Raw genomic sequence first — 21,433 nt, 5'->3', positions numbered from 1 at the left:
CTTTTCCCCTTAAACTCAATTTTTCCAACTAAAATTGATGTTAAAAATTGATGTTAAAAGGCTTAAGTCCTAGTAATAATGTCACAAAATTACTTTTTCAATAACGGAACATGTGAAATACCCATTTAATTATATCTGAGCAATTTACTGTTTGTTTGCAGTTTTTATGCACAAAGTAGTGCCCTAAATTAACGTGCTTATCAGCTGCAGATTATTTGCTGAAAGAGAAGTTCTCAATTAAACTTGAGTTTAACAGTGTATTCAGTTGGTAATAATTTCAAGTTCTTTTCCTAACTTTTGTTGATGCTGTACTCTAAAGTATTTTTTGCCCCCTGTGTTCAGTAAATGCTTGGTAAGGACATCCAAAATATGCTTATTCTATACAACATATTTAACTTGCAAAATCATTTTATTATATTAAAATAACACGTGAATTCATGTGTAGCTGCAACAAAATGTTTCTTCTGCCCCTTATATAGCTGCTGTAAAAGCTTTTAAGGACGAAAGAAAGAATGCAGCCAAAGCCACTCCTTCAAAAAAGACTAAATCAGAAGAAAAGCCTAAATCAGCGCAAGATTGCAATAGCAATTTCAATGACCAAGCTCTTAAACTAGTGCAAAAACAGCAAGGACACAAAGCAAAAATGAGCATGAAAAGAGGAACTGACAGGGTGGCTGAAGAACTTTGTGAGAGTGAAGTTGAACAGAAAACTGTAGAAATGGAGAGAGCATATGCTCCAGAAGAATCTTCATTTCAGGCAGTAGAAATGCAAGCAGTCATTCGGAATAAAACAGAGAAGAAACTTGGCTATCAAAAAAGGAAAGAAAATATGAGCATGAACAAATTAAATGCCATTAAAAAAAAAATGGGTGATGATAGTGACCAGGAACATCCTAATGAAGAGGAGTATTTTGATGATAGTACCGAAGAGAGGTTTTATAACCAGTCATCAGATTCTGACAGTGACAGCAATGATGATTTCTTCATTGGCAAAGTGAAAAGAAAGAAAAAAATAGCAGCAGTCACTGGTCTTCCTTCAGCGAAAGAAAAGGATAGACTTCATAAAAACATAGTGAAGAAAGAAAAGAACACAGTGGCTGGAACAGTGCGAGGTTTGGTCATGGAAGAGGGAAAGCCACAGGCGAAAGCAGGCAAGCTAGAATCGATGTTCTGCAGTTCTTTGTCTACCTCTAATGAGAAATCTCAACACAAAAGAAGGTAAACCTTTTCTGCTTGTTATGTTGTCCATTCCTTCCCAATAATGGAAATTGTTTTGATTTTTAGTAGGCCTTACGGAACAAGAATAATTTCAGCCAATTACAGCTTAGAACATTTTCACATAAACTACTCTGCAGTCTTCTTATGCTTTCTTGACACCTACGTAATTTTCATATTCACATTAGCTCTGACATACGTAGGATTCCTAACTAGACCTGCATCCAAATTAAATCACTGCTGAATACTTCTATTTCTACTTCTTTATTAACAAAGAGGAAACAATATATAAGGGGTTTGCATGGCGTTCTTGAAAAGTCATTGCATGAGTGTTTTGATGACAACGATTCTTTATCACAGTTGTTTGTCATCTTACAAGTTTCTTGAAGAATCCTAAGTTCTCTTTTTATTTTCAGAAATACTAAAGACCAGCCACTCAAAAATGGAAGAGCAGGTATGTATAACTTAACATGGTAAAGTTGTAAAAGTAAAAACATCTGCAGTCTAATCATAATAGGCTAAGTTTTCTTTCATTTCAATTTTATGGCACATATTTTAACATTAGTTGTTAAAATGGTCAAATTATTGAGCTGTCATTTTAATCTGTGGATATTGTTCACTATTTCCTATTTTTGAATGTTAGAAATAAAGTAGGGTTTATACAGAAAAGTACTTTTCCATCTGTCTTTGTGTTGAGCAATCTTACCTGTGCACAGGTAAAGGTGTCAGAATATATTTAACAAGTAGTTTATTTCATGAGTAATTCCTCAATAGTTTCTCAATATTTTATTTCATTTATATTGTATGGTTCCATTTTGGTATGCCTTGGATCAAGGATATCCTTTCAGTCATATTCAGTTACACTGTGTAATATCTCATTGGTTTGTTGTCAAGAACACTGTGCTGAATATGTGTCTACACAGACTTTGAGTGTAAGTGTAGTCAGTGATTATAAATCTTAACTATCTGCAGTCTACCAAGTGGCAATTTACAGGGCTGCCAAGATGAGGAAATCTTGCTGTGAACTTTCAGATGAATGTGTTCCCCATGGCTCGTTAAGAAAATCTTGAAAATATCTGCAATCCCAAGGTAGCTTTAGCATATTTTTATGAAGGTTCACAATATAGTTAATGTTTTATTTTTGTACAGCTCTTCTTAAAAGGGAACCACAACTCAAGAAGCAACCATTTGCAAAAGCTGCAGGTATAAAATGTGACAATAAGAAAGCACGTTTGGAGCAGCCTCTTCATCCATCATGGGAAGCAAGCAGGAGACGCCGGGAACAAATGTCTCAAATTACAGCATTCCAAGGAAAAAAGATTAAATTTGATGACTAGACTATATGTAAATCCAGATATTTTTTTTTAAAAAAAAAAGGTCCTTGCGGAGTTGCATCCCATGGTATTTTCTTAGGAAGTAACAACTGCTGTTTGAACATTTTTGTTATACTGTCCTTTGCAACCTATAAAATAGCAACTGCTAGAACTTGCCATCCATTAATAATGAAGATTGCTTCATTTCTCCAGTGTGCTGTCTGTTGATTAATGGATGATCCTATGGTGTTCGTTCATAAGTCCCATTATGTAATGTCACCATTTATGAAATACACCTTAATGTGAATCAGTGTTTTTTAGGAACATCAGTTATGCCCTGTAGGAGCAGTACAGATTTGGGGGGCTTTTTTTTTTTTGTATTTTAAACAATATGAGGACTTGGTTGTCAAAAGAGAGGGGAAAGTACAAAACATTGTGGTGATAATCCTAAAACTATATTTTCAAATATATCTCAACTGAGAAAAAGAGATTCCTAAATTTGAACAGACTTCACAAATTCATGAATGTATCGTGTAACTGGAAAAGCCGATCAGTAGTATGTGTGATATAATAATTTCTGGAGAGCAATAAAATATTGGCCTGTTAAATTGTGATCTCTGTCCTTTGATTGTAGTTTGATTTGAAGAGCTGCGAGTGTCTTTAATAGTGTTATCCTGGTGGATATACCTGGGTGCTCCAGCATGTCTGCCTTGCACTTTCTGAAAGAATGCTGAAAAGCTGAAAGGTCTTTGTACACTAAGAAACATTTAAGTACCATTCTGAGTTTGAGAGTTCATTTCATTGGGTTATGAGGTGAAATCTTCATTGTGTTTTTCTTCAGCAGCTTTTCCTACTGCTTAATTGAAACAAGTTCTGAACTTGTAATTAATCTTTAACAGTGTTGTTTGTTTAAAGATACTTATATTTCATAATCAAATTATTTCAGAAACTTGATAAATAACTGCAGTGGGTGCAAGATTCTGTATAATTTTGTAATGCCTAAGAATAGCGCTGCATCAGACCAAAGTTCCATCTAACCTAGTGTCTTCAACAGTAGTCAAAAAGGGATGCTTTAAGCGTAGGGATAGAGGAAGCACGCAGGGATATATCATCCAACTTCCAACTCACTGAGCTTCCAGTTTTGTAGGTCGAGGTCGTCTTGTGATATTGTAACTTACTGTGTTTAATAATCCTCAATGGCTTTCTTTTCTGCAAATTTCTCTGTTCTTAAATCCATGTAAATTTGTGGAATCTGTAATCCCTTAAGGGGTTCCCATCCTGTGTATTGCACTCTTACACAAAACAGTCTTTCATATGTCTCAGCAAAGGTGGCCAGTAGCGTCACTGGCTGCATTAGAAAGAGTGTTGCCAGCAGGATGAGGAAGGTGATCCTTCCCTGGTACTCAGCACTGGTGAGGCCCCATCTGAAGTGCTGGGTCCCTCCTGTACTCCCCAGTACAGGAGGGACAAAGACAGACTGAATGAATGCAGCAAAGGGTGACCAAGGTGATTAAGGGAGTGAAGCACACAGCATACAAGTAGCAACTGAGAGAGCTGGGACTGTTCAGAAGAAGAGAAGATCTTGTCAAGGTGCATAAATATGAGGGGAGACAGGGAGGGAGCACTGTAAAGAAGATCAAGCCAGACTCTGGGACAAGATGCAGTGGGAACGGATTGAAATATAAGAAATTCTGCATAAACAATAAAAGCCTTTTTCACTGTGAGGGCGCTTAGATGGATTGTGGAGTTTCCATCTCTGGAGATACTCAGAACCTGACTGGACACAGTCCTGAGTAGCCATCTTGAGGGGGCACGGCTTGGACAGTGGGTTTCAGCTAAATGATATTCCAAGTCTCTTCCTACCTCATCTACTCCTTGTGGTTTGTATACTTAGGATTGAGTCACACAGTGACTCCCTAACCATTAACGGCTCCACAGGGGAGTCACTGGATGTGTCTAAGTCACATAGTCACTGTGTAATACCTCACATAAGTCCACATTAGAGTCAAAGGTCAGGAAGAAGTTTAGTTTTTATAATGTACTGGTACTCTGTTGCTGGTATGGCCACCTCTCTCTATGTGTTCTGCAGACTTTGTATCTTAACATTTATAGCCCGTCAATTTCTGTCTATTCTCCCATCCTGTCTTAAATTCTCAAAGGCTAAACATTCTAGTTGGTTCATTTTGTATTATTATCTTGGCATGTCTTTGCCCCACTCAGGCTTTCTTTTCTACTATCTTCATGAATGACATTGCTGCTCAGAATTAGAAATTCAAATAGCCTTCCATTTCCATTAATCTTTTTTTTGTTGTTGTTGTTATTTTCAGTATAGCATATGGAACGACATTTAAGGCAAGAAGCATCAAAATAAAAAATGGAAACATGTCTACTGTGGGAATGGATCATGCTTTTTAGAAAAAGCCATGCATTTACCTGTTATATACAAACTCTTTAAGTTTTCCAGATGCAAATTCTTATCCTTAATGCTTTAAAGAAATACTAGCTGAATGCTACACCAAACAGATGTACGGTATGTGACTTCTCTGGTTCCAGTAAAAGGCAAGAAAAATTTCTTTAGCTAGATGTCATCAGCTATAATACAGTTTTTTCACAGACAGCTTATCTTTCTTTTAGCAGATAAGCACACTGTTTTAAGAGCTGATTCACATTAAAGACCAAAGAAATTAAAGATTGCAAATAGTTTGGAAAAAACATACTTTTTAAGGAGTGTATGTTCTAAAGTGTATGTTCTAAAGTGCTTTTTTGCATGTGCTTAGAGATCTAGGGGCATTGGTTTACCTTGGCATTTGAGCAAGTTTCTTACTCCATTCTTACAGCTGTAATTTGTGGCCATAGAATTCTTCCTGAAGGAAGCCTGACTTATCAAAACATCTTTTTTTTTTTTTTTTTAATGTCTTCAAAAACACATCTGAGTTCTTACTTTAAAGAAAAGAAAAAGATAACATACACTGAGTGTGAATGAGAGAAGAGAGATTAGGCTACTGGCATTGCTTCATATTTTAATGTGTTACTACTGTTAGCTGGTGTTTAGTGGCTCGCCTGGATCACAGCCTCAATGCACCATACAAATGAGTACCGATGGTTGAGACTTGATAATACTTTTTATGTGCAACTGGGCAATTTTTTGGGAACTGATAAACCAAATGAACTTGCCTGGAGGTTGTTGATAAAGTTCAGAACATTTTCTTCTCGTTATAACAACATAACACTTTCAGTATATATGTGATTTTAACATAATTTGTGTCTCTAATGCTGTTTAGACAGAGACCTCTTACTAAGTACTACCAATTTATTTTTATAGTGACATGGAAAGTTATTTCATTCTGTGATTATTAGATTTAAAAAACATTGAGAACTATTCAGTAACATACCATAGAAGAAATGTTCTTAGGGTACATACTGTCAGACACTACTAGACTGCTTCAGGTGCAGAGTTTTTTCACTTCAAACAAAATCAATTCAAAACAATCTCACATTTTTCAAGTATTTTTTCAGAGAGTCAACATTAGTTCAAGTGTGATTTTTTTCAAAAAAGAAAGACAGGTGTACTTTCTTAAGGACCAGTTGAAGGACCAGTTTGAAGATTTCCAAACAGGCATAAATATCACTTTCATCAGTTTCTATGGACTGATTAGATCAGGAGAAATAGGGCTTGAATGAAAATTCAGTTACAGTAGTACTTTCTTAACTGAAAATACTGGACTGCTTTCTAATTGTAGACTGGTGATCATTTTGCAATAGAAGGCAGGTGATCTAATGTGAAAATGAGATGGTAGGATAGCAGGTAGAAGATACTTAGTAACTAGGGGATGCTTTATTTTTGATAAATTTTAATATACTTTCTGCAATAATCGTATGCAGTTTTGACTGCATTTCTGTATTTGCATGGATTTTGATCCACACCAGGTTCTGCGCTCTAGGGGTACCACTTGCAGGAATTCTCACTTTTAAGCTCTAATACATTGTAGTATAGGAATAACTTTGTTAAATAGTTATAGAAATATCATCACAACATTTTTTTTATATCTGAAATAATTCTACTTTTATGAATTTTAAAAGATACTACCTCCTTTTTGTCTGCATTTACTCAGAGCCAAGACTGCCATTAGTTTATATTTAAGTGTGTGATAACCTCTTACTAGTGTGAACATTCCAAAGTTTTCAACTATGCTTTTCTGTATTAATCCCCCAGTGAAGGGACAAGAGATACTTCACAATTCAGCCTATTTCATCAATTTAGCATATAGACTGAAGAGGCAGCAGGACGTTGGTTTGTATTCAGACAATGTAAATAATGAAAGGATAAAATGTTTTTGGAGTAACTGAGTGTTAAATGGGTTAGTCAATTCTAGAGTACATAAACTTTCTACAATGGACTGCTCAAGTGTTATTTCCGTTAAAGTTTTTGGAATAGAAATTCTGAAAGTGGTTTCGAAGTTCCTATTTCTATTCTGGAAATCTTGTGTCCAGATGAACCATACCTCATCCTGCTATGCCTTCACATTACGCCTTTGTGTAGTGTGGGAGGTAATTTATCATGTCTTGCAACTTTTTCTTTTTTCTTTCTAACTTGTGACTGAGACCATGTCAGCATGACAGAATCTTCGGCATTTTTATATAGATATAGCAACTTTTATTGAAGCTTTCTTTTTGAGAGATGGATCTGGCCTATGCATTAAGTATAATACTTCGACAAGTAGAACGCTTGAAACATTTTATTCAAGTCATTTTCACATAAACTTGCAACCATAATACGGGCATGTAACACAAGAATATGAAAGTGCAATGAAGAATACAAAGCTAGTGCCTGAATATTATAAATTAGAGCTCTTCAGATAAAGATGCGAAGTTACTGAAATTAAGACTCTTGGAAGAAAAGTGAAGGAAATAATGAAAAACCTTCCAAAAAGTTGCAAAAATGAGTGGCATTTCACTGTATCTGTAGCATTTAGTTGCATAATAAAAACCTCCCAATAACATACTCTTTGGTTTTAATTCAAGTTAAAATCTTTCAGCACCTTTTAGGATTTGGAGAAAACGAAAATGCCTTATCGGCATAAATGTGAGACACAGGATAAACCACCTTTCAATGTCTCATTTATGAGATTCACCCTGCTGGTTTTGAATGAGTACACTGCAAACAATGCAAGAATGACTCCAGGAAGGTATGTTTGGTGTTTGCACTCATCCGACGCTGCATAGTAAACTTTGGAGCAGAGAGAAAATGAGTAGACTTTTACTAACACAAAAACATCATCTACACAATATGTTGGTTCCATTGGTGACCAATCTGTCATTTTTGTTACACTTTTGTCTAGAAATATGCAAATATCGAATGTATTTCAGGATTAAAAAAAATATATAACAAACCCCTCCTGTAATAAGCCTGGCATACGATATGTTCCTTATGTGCAATTTTTACTTAAAGATCTGAAATGTGGGAGGTAATTGCTTCACACACATTTTTACGATTTGGCTTTTCAAAGGAAATTTGAGACTGCAAAACAGCAAATTCATACTAGAATTCTCTGAATCTGATTTTGCTCCCACTGAGACCAATGGCAACATGCCTTTCAAAGTCGATGGGAATAAGCCCAATGTCTGGTAAAAAGGATTCCAAAATATAATTTGCTGTATAAAATAAGCTTTTATCACGAGAATTTTTATAAATGTTTTTCAACAAAAATGCACATAATCCCACAAATATAATCCAGTATGAAAAAAGTAAGTTAAGGTGTCTTGGGTCAAAACTGCAGAGCCAAGATACTGAAAATACCGGTTGGCACTCCCCTATTTAGAACTACTTCTACACATGCTATATAATAAACTCTTCTATTACATTGTGATTTACTATAGTTAAATAGGGGAAGTTAAAGTCACATTCCTTCATTTTTTTTAATCCTAAAATCCCGTGTTTTTCTAAATAGACTGTTCATGTTATCTTAGGCAATTTTTGTGCTATTGTACATCACTGTCATGTTTCTTAACACACATTTCAAAACAAATACAATATTTTGCTACGGAAAAGAAAAGCTACATTTTTGTAGCTACAATATCCCCAATATTCAAAGTTATGGCGTTCAACACCTTTCCAAACCAGGCCATTCCCACTGAAAGGACTACATCCAGTATGACAACTTGCTCCACCTACACAGATGCTCAAGGTCCTCTAGCTCTTTGCTGACTTCAGTGGAGTTCTGCAACTAGTTTGGCTATAGACGTGTGAGCAGGTTACTGGCTCGTAAGCCGAGGGATAAACTCAGTTTCTGTGGCTGCTCTGTGTCCTGTTAGTGCTCTCTTATCCCACGTTCAGCATCAGGCACAGTGAGGTGCAAGCACACAACCTCTTGCCAGGAAGCAGCCCGTGCCCACGGCCTAGCTTCCATTACAGTAGCTTTTGTGTCCGTCATCCAAGCTGCTGTCAGGATTTACACCCCAATTTTGACCCAGATCTTTAGAAAGGTGAATGCACTTGCATCCCTTAACACCTCTTAATCTTAAAATCTCCTTGGGCTGAGATTGCAGAAGCCTAGACCTTAAGCAGACCCTCATTTTTGCAGACATACGTAATAAATGGCTTCCTAATTAATCTAGTTTCCAAATTTTGCTTCTGTTCATTGCCCATACTGGTGAGTGATTGCTAAGGATCTCTCAGCAAACAAAAAGGGACCTGCAGATATAAACAGTATTCATTCTGCACCCACTTCCAATATTGGGTAGTAATCACTGGGTTGCTGGTTCTTAGATTTTTTTTTAAGTATACATACTAGCTGTGCAAATTTGTAACCAAGTTATGATAAAGGTGGAAATACTTTATAATCATGAAATAAGCTTAAATACATGTAATAGTAGTAGTAGTAAAGAACAACTTGATCTTTAAAGTATATTACGATAATTCATAAAACTTCCAAATCAAATCCATAAGGTTCTGTTGCATGATATACATTCCAAACACTGCCTGAAGTATTCTCAATAGTGATAATAAAGCCTCTCCATACTCCTCAGTTTTTTTAACTATACTGAATAGCACATGTATTTTTCAATTTTTTAAGAACGTATTGAGGTTTCCATGTTTCATTAGGTGTTTTGAACTGCTGATTAAACTTTAGCAATACCAATCAATATTTCTAGGTCCCTTTGTTTCAAAAGTAGATCCCTCATTTTACATGGTCAGAAATCTTCTGAAAAAAAACCCACCAGATCCCCTTGTGATATGTTATTTCACAGTTTAAAAACAAAATCACAGCTACTGTAGCTTACAGCAGGGTGCACTGCAAAAGCAAAATAATTTGGGGATGGGAGGAGGAGTAGTGTACCCAGCACCAGTTAAGCAGTTCAGCAAAAACTTTAATTTGGGCTGGAAGTTTTTCTTCTTAACAATGTTGTATTTGGTTCCTGAACAGCCTAAAGTAGGATGTTAAATACATTGACTTGTGTTCTCCCTCTCTATATAGTATATTTTCAACTTCATTGTTTAATACTGAGATATACATTTTTAAAGTCAAATACAGTACTTAAGGGGGAAGCAGGTAGTAGGCTTTTTCACAATAAAAATACTTTGTTAGAGATTCTGACCTACTTCTGTTTGTGTTGCCACCTGAGTTAATTGCCTGCCTTATTTTGATGGTTAACCTGTTAAAGTTGGATGTTTTTCACAGATGACTACATCAGGGACTCTTCATGATCTCCAAGAGCCCTTTTCTTGACAGGTATTTATTTTTATCCACATTGAGTTTGCAGAAGTCTTTTAAAAGCCCCACCTTGAAAAATCTCTTGAACATAGAAAGGTGGATAAGGTCTTTAATTCATTTCCACAGATGAAAGGTTTCTTTCAAAACCTCATCTCTTTTTTACTTAAGAAAATGGAAAAACTTCTAATGTATTAAAAATGTAAACATACTTTTCTTGCAGGGGTATAACTGATATATATATATATATGTATTTCTCTGCTATATGTTAATATTCCTTGAAAACTGAACATACTTTTCTCATTCATATCAACATGTCCTAGAAAGTTTTATTTTAATGGTACTGTAGCATTACTCTTAAGCTGTTTTTCATTCTGGTATTTTCTGAGATAGCTGACATTAGTACTTTCTATTGCATTTTATTTAATTGATTTTACATAATTTTTTCTACTTTTTAAAATATGTTCAACTCATTCACCAGTAATATTCCCACTGAAGTCTATTATCACCTAAACTCCAAATTCTCAGGAGTTAAGAAATGCTCGTTTTTTTAATGAATGAGTTAGATTTTCAAAATTTAAAGCATCTGTGCATGAATCACCAGTTCCACACATTTCAATACTAAAAAAAACTAATGCCAATTTAAATGCTTAAAATCCAGTTACAGATTTGGCTGAGAAGCAGCCGAAGTGCTTCAAAATCACATAAGGTGTGTGGGTGTATGTGTGTATGTTCTGTAGTTTTGTTTCTATAGTGTTTACATCCTATTGAAGTTTATATAATGATACTTCAGTTCAAAACATTTGGCACCGTCTCATCCATTTTCTTGCATCTTTCTCAGTATCTGTAAAAGAAAAGAAACAATGTCATGCAGGTGACCAAGCAGATACAAAAAGCGTTATCTGCTAAATACCCTTTTGTCAGCTTGAAGATGCGGGTCAAAAAACAGTAATGGGAATTTTATTTTTTCATGCTGCATGAATATATTTACTTAATAATGTTTACAGAGGTAAGATGGGGAATCTAAAAGTTAAAAGGCATGAAGCATAAAGTTCCCTTCCATGGGAATGTGAGCAGAAACGCTGTTCCTAGAAGTACCAATTAATCACTCCTGTTAACAGAGAAATGCTTTAAAAGCCACTGTAACAGGTCCGCCAAAAATAATCGCTCGTGACCTGCAGGACGCCTGTTCTTTTTCCTCTGTTTCCTGCAAGAACAAATAGAGGATTCTGCTGAAGTAATTTAACTTGTCACGGTTATAACCAAAGTGTGATTATAAATACAGATCTCCACACTGGTGTGAAAAAAATGTTTCTCGTTTTAGCCTTATTTAACTACTGGTTTCCTAATACAAATTGAGGAATGTGTATTGAAAGGCTAATTAAGCAATAGTCACATTAATTCAGTATCTTTGTTTCACTCATGCTTTTACAGCAGACTGGTCATTTGTCTTACTTTTCATTTACTGTTCTGAAATTTATCTCACATAAACCTCTATACAATGTTAATACATCCTTATGCAATCCAAATGAAACCACTTAAAATATATTTTGCACGAGCAACTAATATAATATCATGGGAACTGCTTACCTCTGTGTTACAGAATGATTGCTTTCTGTGGGTGTGTTTCACAGATACTAAGCTACAGTAGATCTATTATTAATTAAATTAATTTGCCTTTACGGAGGAAGAAAAAAATGAATAGTTGTGGCATTATTTAAACTTTTACAGAATTAAACTGTAAATGGAGTATGTCTGGAAGAACTGTTTCAGGGAAGATGGCTGCTGTGTCAGCAGCAGCAGCAAAGTAACATACATGTGTGGGATTTTGCAGAATGTTTAAGAGCTCTGTAGCTGCTCAACAGTTCTGTGTGGATGCTATGAGTGGGTATCAAATGAGCACAGAAAGGTTTTACTGTGAATACAAAGAAGGTGCGAGCCGGAGTTAGTTATCTAGCAGCCCAATCCAGCAGCAATTTTGAAAGTGCTATATATCCTGATGGCACGATTGGAAGAGCAAAATTCTCACTTCTCAAGACTAAATAACTTTTAAGAATCAGTGCTAGCCTTACAGAGGTGAGGATTTGAACTCTATGCAGTTATCAACAGTGAAGCAACTGCTCCCATCACTGCCGCCAGAAACGACCTTTGAAAAGTACCATCTGAATTTTGCATGAACACACTAGATCCCGAAACCCAAGAAACAGCATTCTGAAGAAACTGCTATCACTAGAATTGATGGCGGGAGTTATTTTTTTCAATGTGAAGTAAATCTCTAAGCTTTATAAATCTGTTTGCCAACTTGAGTGCTGTGAATATAAAAAGAGTTGCGAAGACAAAGGGAGGTACTTACGGCGAAATTGTACAGCCGGAGGCATATGCGTGGTGGCCTGTATAGCGTATATCGCAGCGTACTATATTATTGGAGTAATCGGATTCAGGCACCAGATAGCTGGGGTTTACACTCACCTTCAGGGGAGAAAGCACAGTGTTACCTACTTCCAGATTTGAGTTGATAACTTACACTCAAAAGGATGTATGCATACCATTTGCTTCTTTAAAAACTAAACAAACAAGACAAAAAACCCAAACAAACTTCCCCACTTCCGGTACCCGTACCTTCAGAATGTAATTTCCAGGTTTTACATCTGTAATATCAATCCACTGGCAATCTATATCAGCATTGTAAGTGTCGTAGCAGCCAGGGCTCAGTCCCTTAAAAAATGAAATTAAAATGGATGTCAAAAAATCATTAGGAATAATAACATTCCAGACATTAGGGACACTCAGACTGAAATTCACTTAACCTTCACATTTCACTAAGAAAATCACCTCAGGAAATGAGGCTTATTTTTTCTGGGCATCTAAATTGGAACACGTAAGTCTAACGTTTCACTTCTATATACAGCACTGTACTACTACTGCATAAGAAACACCTATACTATTGATAGTTACTCATCTGTGAAATATCTGTATTTTATCTGTATTTTATTGTCATTTATTACAGTACTGCTTTTAGGTAAATATCATGGATGCTGTTACTCACTGTTCTTTACAAAAGGTGAGAATAAAATCAAAACTGACAAGAGACTGGACCTAAATATCTGTGGATCTCAAGTAAGTAGGTCGTTGAGTACAAATTTGATCACCATGTTGGAACCTGTCTCTACCCGTAGGAATGATGCAACTTTTTGCTATAGATGTACTCAGCCAAAGCACCATCTTTGAACAGCACAGTCCGGGGCCATTTCCACACTGAGTTTTGCATGGAAATGGCATCTCTTCAGGTAAATAGTGACACAAGAATCTGAGAGAACTGAAAATGTAGTCTTTTTTCCAGACGCGTCCTTTCTGAAAACTTCTTTGCTGTTAGGATCATTAGTAAAAATCTCCATATAGGAAGGTATCGGTGGTTCAAATCTGGTGTCTTTAACTACAGCCGATACAGACTGCTCTAGGCAAAGCTGATCTGTTCTGGCAACACACAGAGAGTGCACAAAACCCAAGTCCTGCAGGAATTCCCTTTTGACCTAGCTGGTGATCAGCTCAGACTCTCGCATATATGTGCCAAGTCTGAGGCTGGAGGAAAGTTTTACAGTCCAATTACAAACCCCTGAAATATGGGCTTCCAGTGGAAACGCTGACACAGCCATGATTCTAGTGACACAAATACTCCAGCTGTAAAATATGTACATTGCTTAGTTAGATGTCATAGTCTACAGAAGGAGAAAAGATATTTATAAAACCTCTTCAAAGCCTTTATGTATTGGAGATCATTCATTATATTTAAAATTCAAATGTGGACACGTCAGCCAGTGAAGCATAGCTGTCATTTCTCTGTGATAAAATAACTACCTTCTAGATTAAAAACTGCAGAGTAAGGGATACAAGTTTATGTATAAGTATGGCCACATTGAGTTAAACCACATATCCATCAAGCTCAATGTCATGTCTCTGGCAGTGGTTAGCAACAGATGCTTGAGGAGAAAAGAACATAAAAAATGAGATGTGTAATGTCCTTTATTCAGGCAAATTCCTTCCACCAGGCATTTAACTGCATTTAAGACATGGGGTACCATCAGATTTTTGTGTTTAATAACCTCCACTGCTTTGTCTAAATTTTTTTTAACCCAGGTAGATATTTTTGATCTGTGGAACATCCTATGGCAAGGAATTTAATATTTTATTCATGTGTCAAAAGAGCACTCTTCTCTGTTTTAAAGCTGTTAGCTGACAGTTCTTTTGGATACCCTTGAATTCTTGTAGTGTGACAAACAGTGAATATCAACAATTTCCTCTTTCCATCCAGGACTACTGGTTTTCCAAATGGAATCGTCTATGAAATCTCTTGGTGTGGTAGCCATACGACACTGCTGATCATCCTTGTTCTCCTGGGGTTGGCTGGTTTGGTTTTTAAACTTTTCTGTAGCAATTTTGAGAGGTGGTGATCAAAACTCCATGCAATAGTCAAGGTAGGAGTCTATCTTGGATTTGTATAAGATCATAATGGTACCTTTCAATTTTTATCTGTTCCTTTAATAAGCCCTAGCAGCTTGCTTTACGTCATGATGTCCACATGGCTGCCATTCTCTTCAGCAGCCCTCTGTGCACACATAAAACTATGCTGTAAGTTTTCCATGTTGGACTGCCAGATGGTAGCGGTAGGTATTACAGAAATTCAGCACCTTGCAGCCTCATGCTCTGCAAGGGAGAAGATACTAGCTATGAACACTGGGACCAGTCAAGGACATCACCAAGCAGTCTTGAGGGGGAGGAACACTGGAAACCACTGCTTTACTGACTCTGTCCTGAGTTCCCTTTAGCTCACTTGACCAGCCCTGCAACCAGGAGAACTTACGGTGTGTTTGAATATAGCTCAGTTAGCAGTGATGCTAGGCTAATGAGTGTCTCTACGTTTTAATGAGATGCCCACATTTAGCAGCACCTCGGTAAATTGTAAGCCTCCAAGTTGCTACCCTGGCCTCTGTGATGGAGAATTGCAGAGCTTGTTAGGGCATCAGATAACTTAGGGTGCCAGATGATTGGTAGAAAAAAGATGCAAAGGTAAATGAGAAGGGGAAAAGAGACTTGGTTGTCTCTGAACCAACTCCTACCTGCGTATGCGCGGTGCATGCATACCGTCTGTAATATCCGTAATCACAGGAGGTATCTTCAAGACAGAAACTTGCTTTGTGTCCTTCAGCAACTTTTCTGTGTGAGCTTGCATCCAACAAGTCATAGTGGCTGAATTCATCCATGCTGTGATAATGTCTGTTAAACCATAGACAGATTATTAAAGATGAAGCAGAACTTGTCAATGACATTTTGACATATTGCTGTTTGATCTACCTTCTGTTAGATCTGGCCAAATTTTAGTTATTACACAGAACTCATGTGTTAGTATACTTTGCTATTACTGGCCATTCAATTAAGTTTTATTTTCATTATTCTGATCTTCATGGACTATGAAAATGCCATCTTCTATAAATAAATAATAGATTTTAATTTGTTAAGGGAAAGACTCCATACCAGCACTGTTTTTCCAACATTTCCTGTTTCAGCTCTTTTCCAATAACAATAGCAAGTATTAAGTAGTTCATATTTGAATCGTGTATCTCATAACTGCTTTTAGCCAGAGTTTCGCTAGGAATGCTTACATTACGTACTATAAATTCCAGGGAAGTTTGCTACTTGCTAGCAAAACCCCAACAATTTACCTTCTCGTTTCCATAGCCCTCAATCCATGTAACACATTCATAACATTAGAGAAAACAAAATCTGCATAAAGAAATCAGCTTCTGTGTACTGGCAATGCTCATCTGCTGTCAACATTTTTTGTAGTCTCTATTTTGTTAGTCCCCATTTCAGAAGTGTGTGTGGTTTTGATCTGGGCACAGTGAGGCATTTTTCTTGCTCTCACACAAAGTGAGTTCTAGCTCTTCCTGTGCACTTGAACACCTGTTATTCTTGTAATTTCACTTTTTTCCAAACATGTGGAAAACTAAACTTGCACTATCTACCTGCATCTCGTGCAGCGTTTGGCAGCTGTTACTTATAAATGCTTTCAGCTCAAGAGGGATATTACAAAGATATAATTAAACAGAATTCAAACCTATTGTTAAAAAGAAGAAGAGCACACAAGTCTCACAAGCATGCATGCAAAGAACACTACAAGTCCACAGATGATGATGACTAACACTTGAAGTCTGATAGCTAGCCAAACTAATTGGCGGTTACAGTTCATTTCCAAATGAGCTTGCTTCACTGTCATGGAAATGATCATAAGAAACGCATTTTTTTTGTAGACAATGTATTTTCTGTCCAAGAACTGAATCAACATCAGAGACACTTTGCATCTGGATAGCGATAGCTGGGCTATCGTGGCAGACTAAGAAACTGCTTTTCTACAAATGGAAGATTTCAATTGCTCTCTGTCCATTTCATCCATTTATCAACTTTGTTAGCACCCGGGTTGGGTTTTTTTTGTTAGTGACGATGGGTTTTTTAAGGGTGGCCATTAACTAAAGCATTTAGGGAAGCTCTCTTTTGTTTGGTTTGATTTAGGCTTAGCTTTTTGATCCTTACAAGATTTATAAACTAGTAATAACAGTCTTTTTTTGAAAGAATTTCTTCTAATGATACTGATTTTTCATTCAAAGCATAAAGCCTCTGAAGCTAGAGAGAAATATTCCATTGACTCCAGGTGCCTTTAACTCAAGCCCACATTGCACACTATGTTTTTAATAGCGTAATATTGTTACCACTTACGTACCTGTAACAGCAGTATTGTATTTTAAGTAAGGTGAAAGTAAGATAAGCTTTCTAGTATTTTACAATTGGTCCTGCTATGAAATTGCAAAAATTGGAACAAACCTACAAACAGTTGCATGTGAATTTTCTGGAAAGGTAAAAGTTTGCAGTGTTACCTGCTCCCAAAGCATTGAAAATGTTCTACTACATTTCCATTGCCATCTGTCCAGCAATTCTGCTATTTCTAGAGCAACACTGCTATGTGAAAGTACAATAAGATAAGGATATTGCTAACGGAATCGGTCAACTCAGTATCTTCTCTTTCCAACATTGACCGAACCATTCCTTGTTAAGAACTAGCCCACGAAATTCAGGTCAAGTATGGGACAACATTTACAACGATATATTATAGGGAACGTGCTAGTAAAGGTACATTTTAGGGTTTCCACAGTTATTATAATGCCTGGGACTTTTATTTATTGGTTCCACTTAAATGTAACTGGACTATAACCTATGTAAAATGTATTTAAAGGGGGAAGGTGCTACTGTCAAAAGCCATTGTTAAATATCTGAGATTTGAGACTTGTATTTATAATGAATTTATGCTTGCAAGAGTTTCATAGTTTAGATAAGCTTCAAATCCATTTTGGTTTCATTTGGATATATAAAGAGTAATTACCACTACCGTAAAATTAATCAGACACTGAAAGGCTAAAGTTTCCCCATGACTTCCTCCCGCTTCAGTGCAGTTTTAGGAAATGTCACCATGTAAGTGACAATTTGTTAGTGAAAAAGATGATTACAAGGTACCATAATGAGCACTTCACTCACTGGTGACAGCTGTGCCACTCCCATGAATAACGGGGTCTGCTGGGCAGAAAATCTGACGTGCCTTGATTTTTCACTCTTTGGGGAAACCTCAGGAGCACCCGATTGTCATAGTCTCTAACATCTGCTCGATAAGCCGAACTGCAATAAAGCAAAAAAGAGCCATAAGTATATGCAAGGAACACTTTAAAAACCACTTTGTATTGTCTCAGAAGTAACTGATAGCACAGATCTTTTCAGCCCCAGTAAAGCTCATGCATTGGACACACACAAGAATTCCACATGGTGTGCTCAGAAGTGCCTGGTGTCAGACCAAGACCTGGGTAAGATTCAGATCTGCTTCTAATAATGAAAGCACGAGTTTGACCACTGACTCTCTGCCTCCATCTCTGAAGCAGATCACCAGGCAGCTGTAAAATTACTCTGCACCAAAAATGTGATTTCATCAGTTGCTGTTAACCAAAATGTACATAAATCCCATAACAGATGCTTGTTTCTGTTGTAAAAAAGGAAATTAATAAAGATATGCCTCAGACTGTATTTTCCTATTTTGCATAGCTATTATCTACAGTCTTTCAAGTCCTGGAATATTTTAATCAATTGATACCCAGCAAGAACATTTCAATTAGTCTTCACTGTTAAGTTAGCATAAAAAATACTACTTCTAATGCTATATTTTCTTTTTCCAGCAAGTGAAGAAAGAGTACGACCCTGGAAACAGTCTGACATCAATTAATGAAGCTGGTAAATAAATAAATCTGTTTTGCATGATAAGGTATCAAACAAGTTAAAACAGTTAAAAACAGCCATTCTGATTCCTTTCCAAACAAAACAGGAAAAATCCCTCTTTGCCAACTGGACAGGACCTAACTTCATAGCAAAGCTATTATTTCAACCCATTAGAAGACTTTGAAACACTTTTCAGGGAGATTTCAGTCTTAAGAGACACTACAAGGCATAGGCCCAGAAGCAACTAGCATCTTACAGTTTTAGTAGTAACTCGTGCTGGTTACAAATAGGTGTGGTTTTTTTAATGGAGTAGAATATGATCTTGTTGGATTAGATGAGGGAGATTAAAATCACCGGATTCATGTGGTGCCTCTATTTTGTAAAATTCAGGTATGTTCAAATAAGGCTGAAAATTGAAATGTGCAATACAACTTTTCACAAAATGCAGGTTCTTCAAAGCATCTGTAGTTTGTCTCTCTAATATGGTGGTCTTGTTTTCTTATGTGCACAGCCTACCATCTGCCACAGGCTTGAATAAAGTTACAGACCGTTAAAGGTACGTTTCCTCAGGCCCTCCAGCCACACTTTTCTCCGCTCTTCACCGTGTCCTCAGGTACCCTGCTGTGGGTGCAGGAGCCAAGAGGCAAAAGCCGGGGTGATGCCTACCTTGCCAGGCAGTTCTCCTCGGCAGCACATCTCAAATTATACATGGACATCCTCTGGACGTATGTGGACGCCTGGATGTAATAGGGATCCGGGACTAAGTCAGGGAGACCTGCAGTTCATCAAACCAACCACATAACAGCAAGATCAACCCAGGACACGTCTGCAAATACTTGGCTTCCATCCCAATCTTTAGGAGCCGTCGTTTCGCGACGGACCCCTGCCCCCATGGAGTTCACTCTCCCCGTTTGCTCGGGCCCTTCGTCTTTTCTCAAAGACCGCCTCACAACCACGACGCCTGGACCCCCGCGGTGGGCTTCCCGCCGCGCCCCCCCGGCACCCCACAACCCACCCCCACCCCAACAAGCCCCCAGCCGCGGGGACTGCCGCCCACCGGGCTTCCCGCGGGTCGGGAGCCGCACAAACGCCTGCCCCGTCGGGTTTTGCCCCGGGCGAGGGGCTGGCAGGGACGGCCACCCCGCACCGCATCCCGCCGGACGCGCCGCGCTGGCACCGGCGAGCGCGGGAAGGGGCCGGGGCAGGCGGGAGGGGAGGGAAGGGACGGGACGGGATGGAGAAGGAGGGTTCTTACCGTATTGGAAGTAGCCGGTGCCGTAGCCGGGTCTGTACCTGCTGCCCTGGCGCGGCCGCTCGTAGGTGTCGTAGTAGTTGTAGTAGGGGTTATCGTCCGTGTACTTGTAGGGGTTGTAGGGGTCGTCTCCTACCATCACATCTTCCCGCCCGGGTCTGAAGCTGCTGAGGGGCGGCAGGCCGCCCGCCCCGGTGCTGCTCCGGTTGCCGTCGGTCCCGGCGCCGCCGGCGGGGTTGGTGGGAGCGCTGGGTCGCGACGCCCCCGAGGAAGCGCTCCTGGCCGCCCCGGCGGGGGTGGCGGCCCCTTGACTCCGCTGCCCGGCGGGGCGACTCCCCGAGGGAGCCTGGTAGCCGGCCTGGAACCAGTGCCGTGCGCCGGAGCCCCCCCGGTTCCCGACGGCGGGCTGGGGCTGGGGCTGCGGGGCGGCGGCGGCAGCGGCGGGTCGGGCGGCGGGTCCCCGCGGCAGCGTGCCGTTGTTCCGCAGCAGCAGGATGGGGCTGCCCGCCGCCTCGGCAGCCTGCCTGCGACGGGGCGGCTGGTACTGGGAGCCGAGGCTGAGCAGGCTGTACACCTGCCCGTTGTTCTCCCACTGGATCCGCTGCCTCCAGGCGGCGGGGGGCGGCGGGGGGTCGCGGCGCGGCGGCTGCTGCTGGCAGCCGGCGGGCCACAGGCAGCTCCAGTAGATGCACGCGTGGAGCTGGGCGAGCAGGAGCCCCGGCGGCGCGAAACGCATCTTCTCCTCTTCCCCGGGTGCCGGCGCGGGAGAGAAACTGGAGAAAGAGGGTTGGGGGGCGAGCGGAGAGCGAGGGGCCCCTTTCCTGCCCGGGATGGGGCGGGAGGAGTGCGGGGGGGCGTGCGGGGAGCGCCCCTGGAAGGGCTAGGCGGGCAGCGGGGTCTCAGGCGCGGCGGGACCCGGGCGGTGCCATCGGGCAGGTCGGGCCGTCGGGAAGGAAACCCGGCCCGGGGGGAGCGGCGGCGGGAGCGGCTTTTCTTCTCCCCGGTATTTATAGGCGAGGGGATACGAATGGGAGCCGGAGCAAACAATCAGCCTCTCATCGTCCTCCGGCCCGCACTGGTGTCTGGAGCGAGGGAAGGAGGAGGAGGAGGAGGAGAGACCAGGGACTTTAAACTCGCTGGCACGCTCGCAAAGTTACACAAGCCCCGCTGGCTGGGCTGGCTGCGCCCCCGCCATTTGTTCACGTAATGCGGCTGGAAACGTGCGGGCCCTGATCCATCCATCCCTCCATCCCTGCTTCCCCCCCTCCATCCCTGCTTCCCTCCCTCCATCCCTCCATCCCTGCCCGCCTCCCCCCCGCGCCTGCGGCGGGTGGGCGCGCTCAGACACACGTAGGCTGCCAGAGTAAGCCGTGGGGCAGCGCCAAAGTATGCAAAGGAAAAATGCTATTAGCTCATCAGCGCTGGAGAGACTAGAAACGGGGTGGCGGGGAGGGAGGGAGGGAGGGGGAAGGGGCCCGCGAAGCGAGAGAGGAAACATGTTTCTGGAAAATGTGCTGGCCCGGGCTGGAGCAGCTGCTGGGGACCTTCGTCTCAGCGCTGAGTAACAGTCGGATCCCCTTAATGACCTCTTAATTAGGAGAAAACCTCCATCAAATAAACTCTTGACTATTGACTTT

The 21,433-nt window shown here is 39.9% G+C and overlaps 2 protein-coding genes across 5 annotated transcripts in view; one reads left to right on the top strand and one right to left on the bottom strand.

Moving 5' to 3' along the window:
- The window catches only part of SRFBP1 (serum response factor binding protein 1), a 76,627-nt gene extending 73,485 nt beyond the window's left edge, over positions 1–3,142 (top strand). For all 3 annotated transcript variants that reach the window (XM_014953419.1, XM_014953420.1, XM_014953421.1), the window contains exons 6-8: positions 480–1,218; positions 1,632–1,669; positions 2,365–3,142. In XM_014953419.1, the coding sequence (XP_014808905.1) occupies positions 480–1,218; positions 1,632–1,669; positions 2,365–2,552 (965 nt within the window). In that variant the 3' untranslated portion in view covers positions 2,553–3,142. The remainder of the gene's footprint in view (positions 1–479; positions 1,219–1,631; positions 1,670–2,364) is intronic.
- A 4,104-nt stretch (positions 3,143–7,246) lies between these two features.
- On the bottom strand, positions 7,247–20,876 carry LOX (lysyl oxidase). Of its 2 annotated transcripts, XM_014953459.1 has the most exons (7): positions 19,800–20,876; positions 19,211–19,319; positions 17,819–17,956; positions 15,352–15,508; positions 12,857–12,952; positions 12,591–12,706; positions 7,247–11,081 (listed from the first exon to the last, which is right to left on the bottom strand). In XM_014953459.1, the coding sequence occupies exons 1-7, from the start codon at positions 20,530–20,532 to the stop codon at positions 11,075–11,077; spliced, it is 1,356 nt and encodes a 451-aa protein (XP_014808945.1). In that variant the 5' UTR covers positions 20,533–20,876; the 3' UTR covers positions 7,247–11,074. The 2 variants fall into 2 exon arrangements, with proteins under 2 accessions (XP_014808945.1, XP_014808946.1); XM_014953460.1 differs by lacking the exon at positions 7,247–11,081 and having other exon boundaries at positions 12,587–12,706.
- Between the last annotated feature and the right edge of the window lie 557 nt (positions 20,877–21,433).

Source organism: Calidris pugnax, unplaced genomic scaffold (genome assembly GCF_001431845.1).
Source record: "Calidris pugnax isolate Ruff unplaced genomic scaffold, ASM143184v1 scaffold209, whole genome shotgun sequence".
In the NCBI taxonomy this organism is placed as follows: domain Eukaryota; kingdom Metazoa; phylum Chordata; class Aves; order Charadriiformes; family Scolopacidae; genus Calidris; species Calidris pugnax.
The sequence above is the reverse complement of the archived record's forward strand: the minus strand, read 5'-3'. Positions and strand labels throughout refer to the sequence as shown.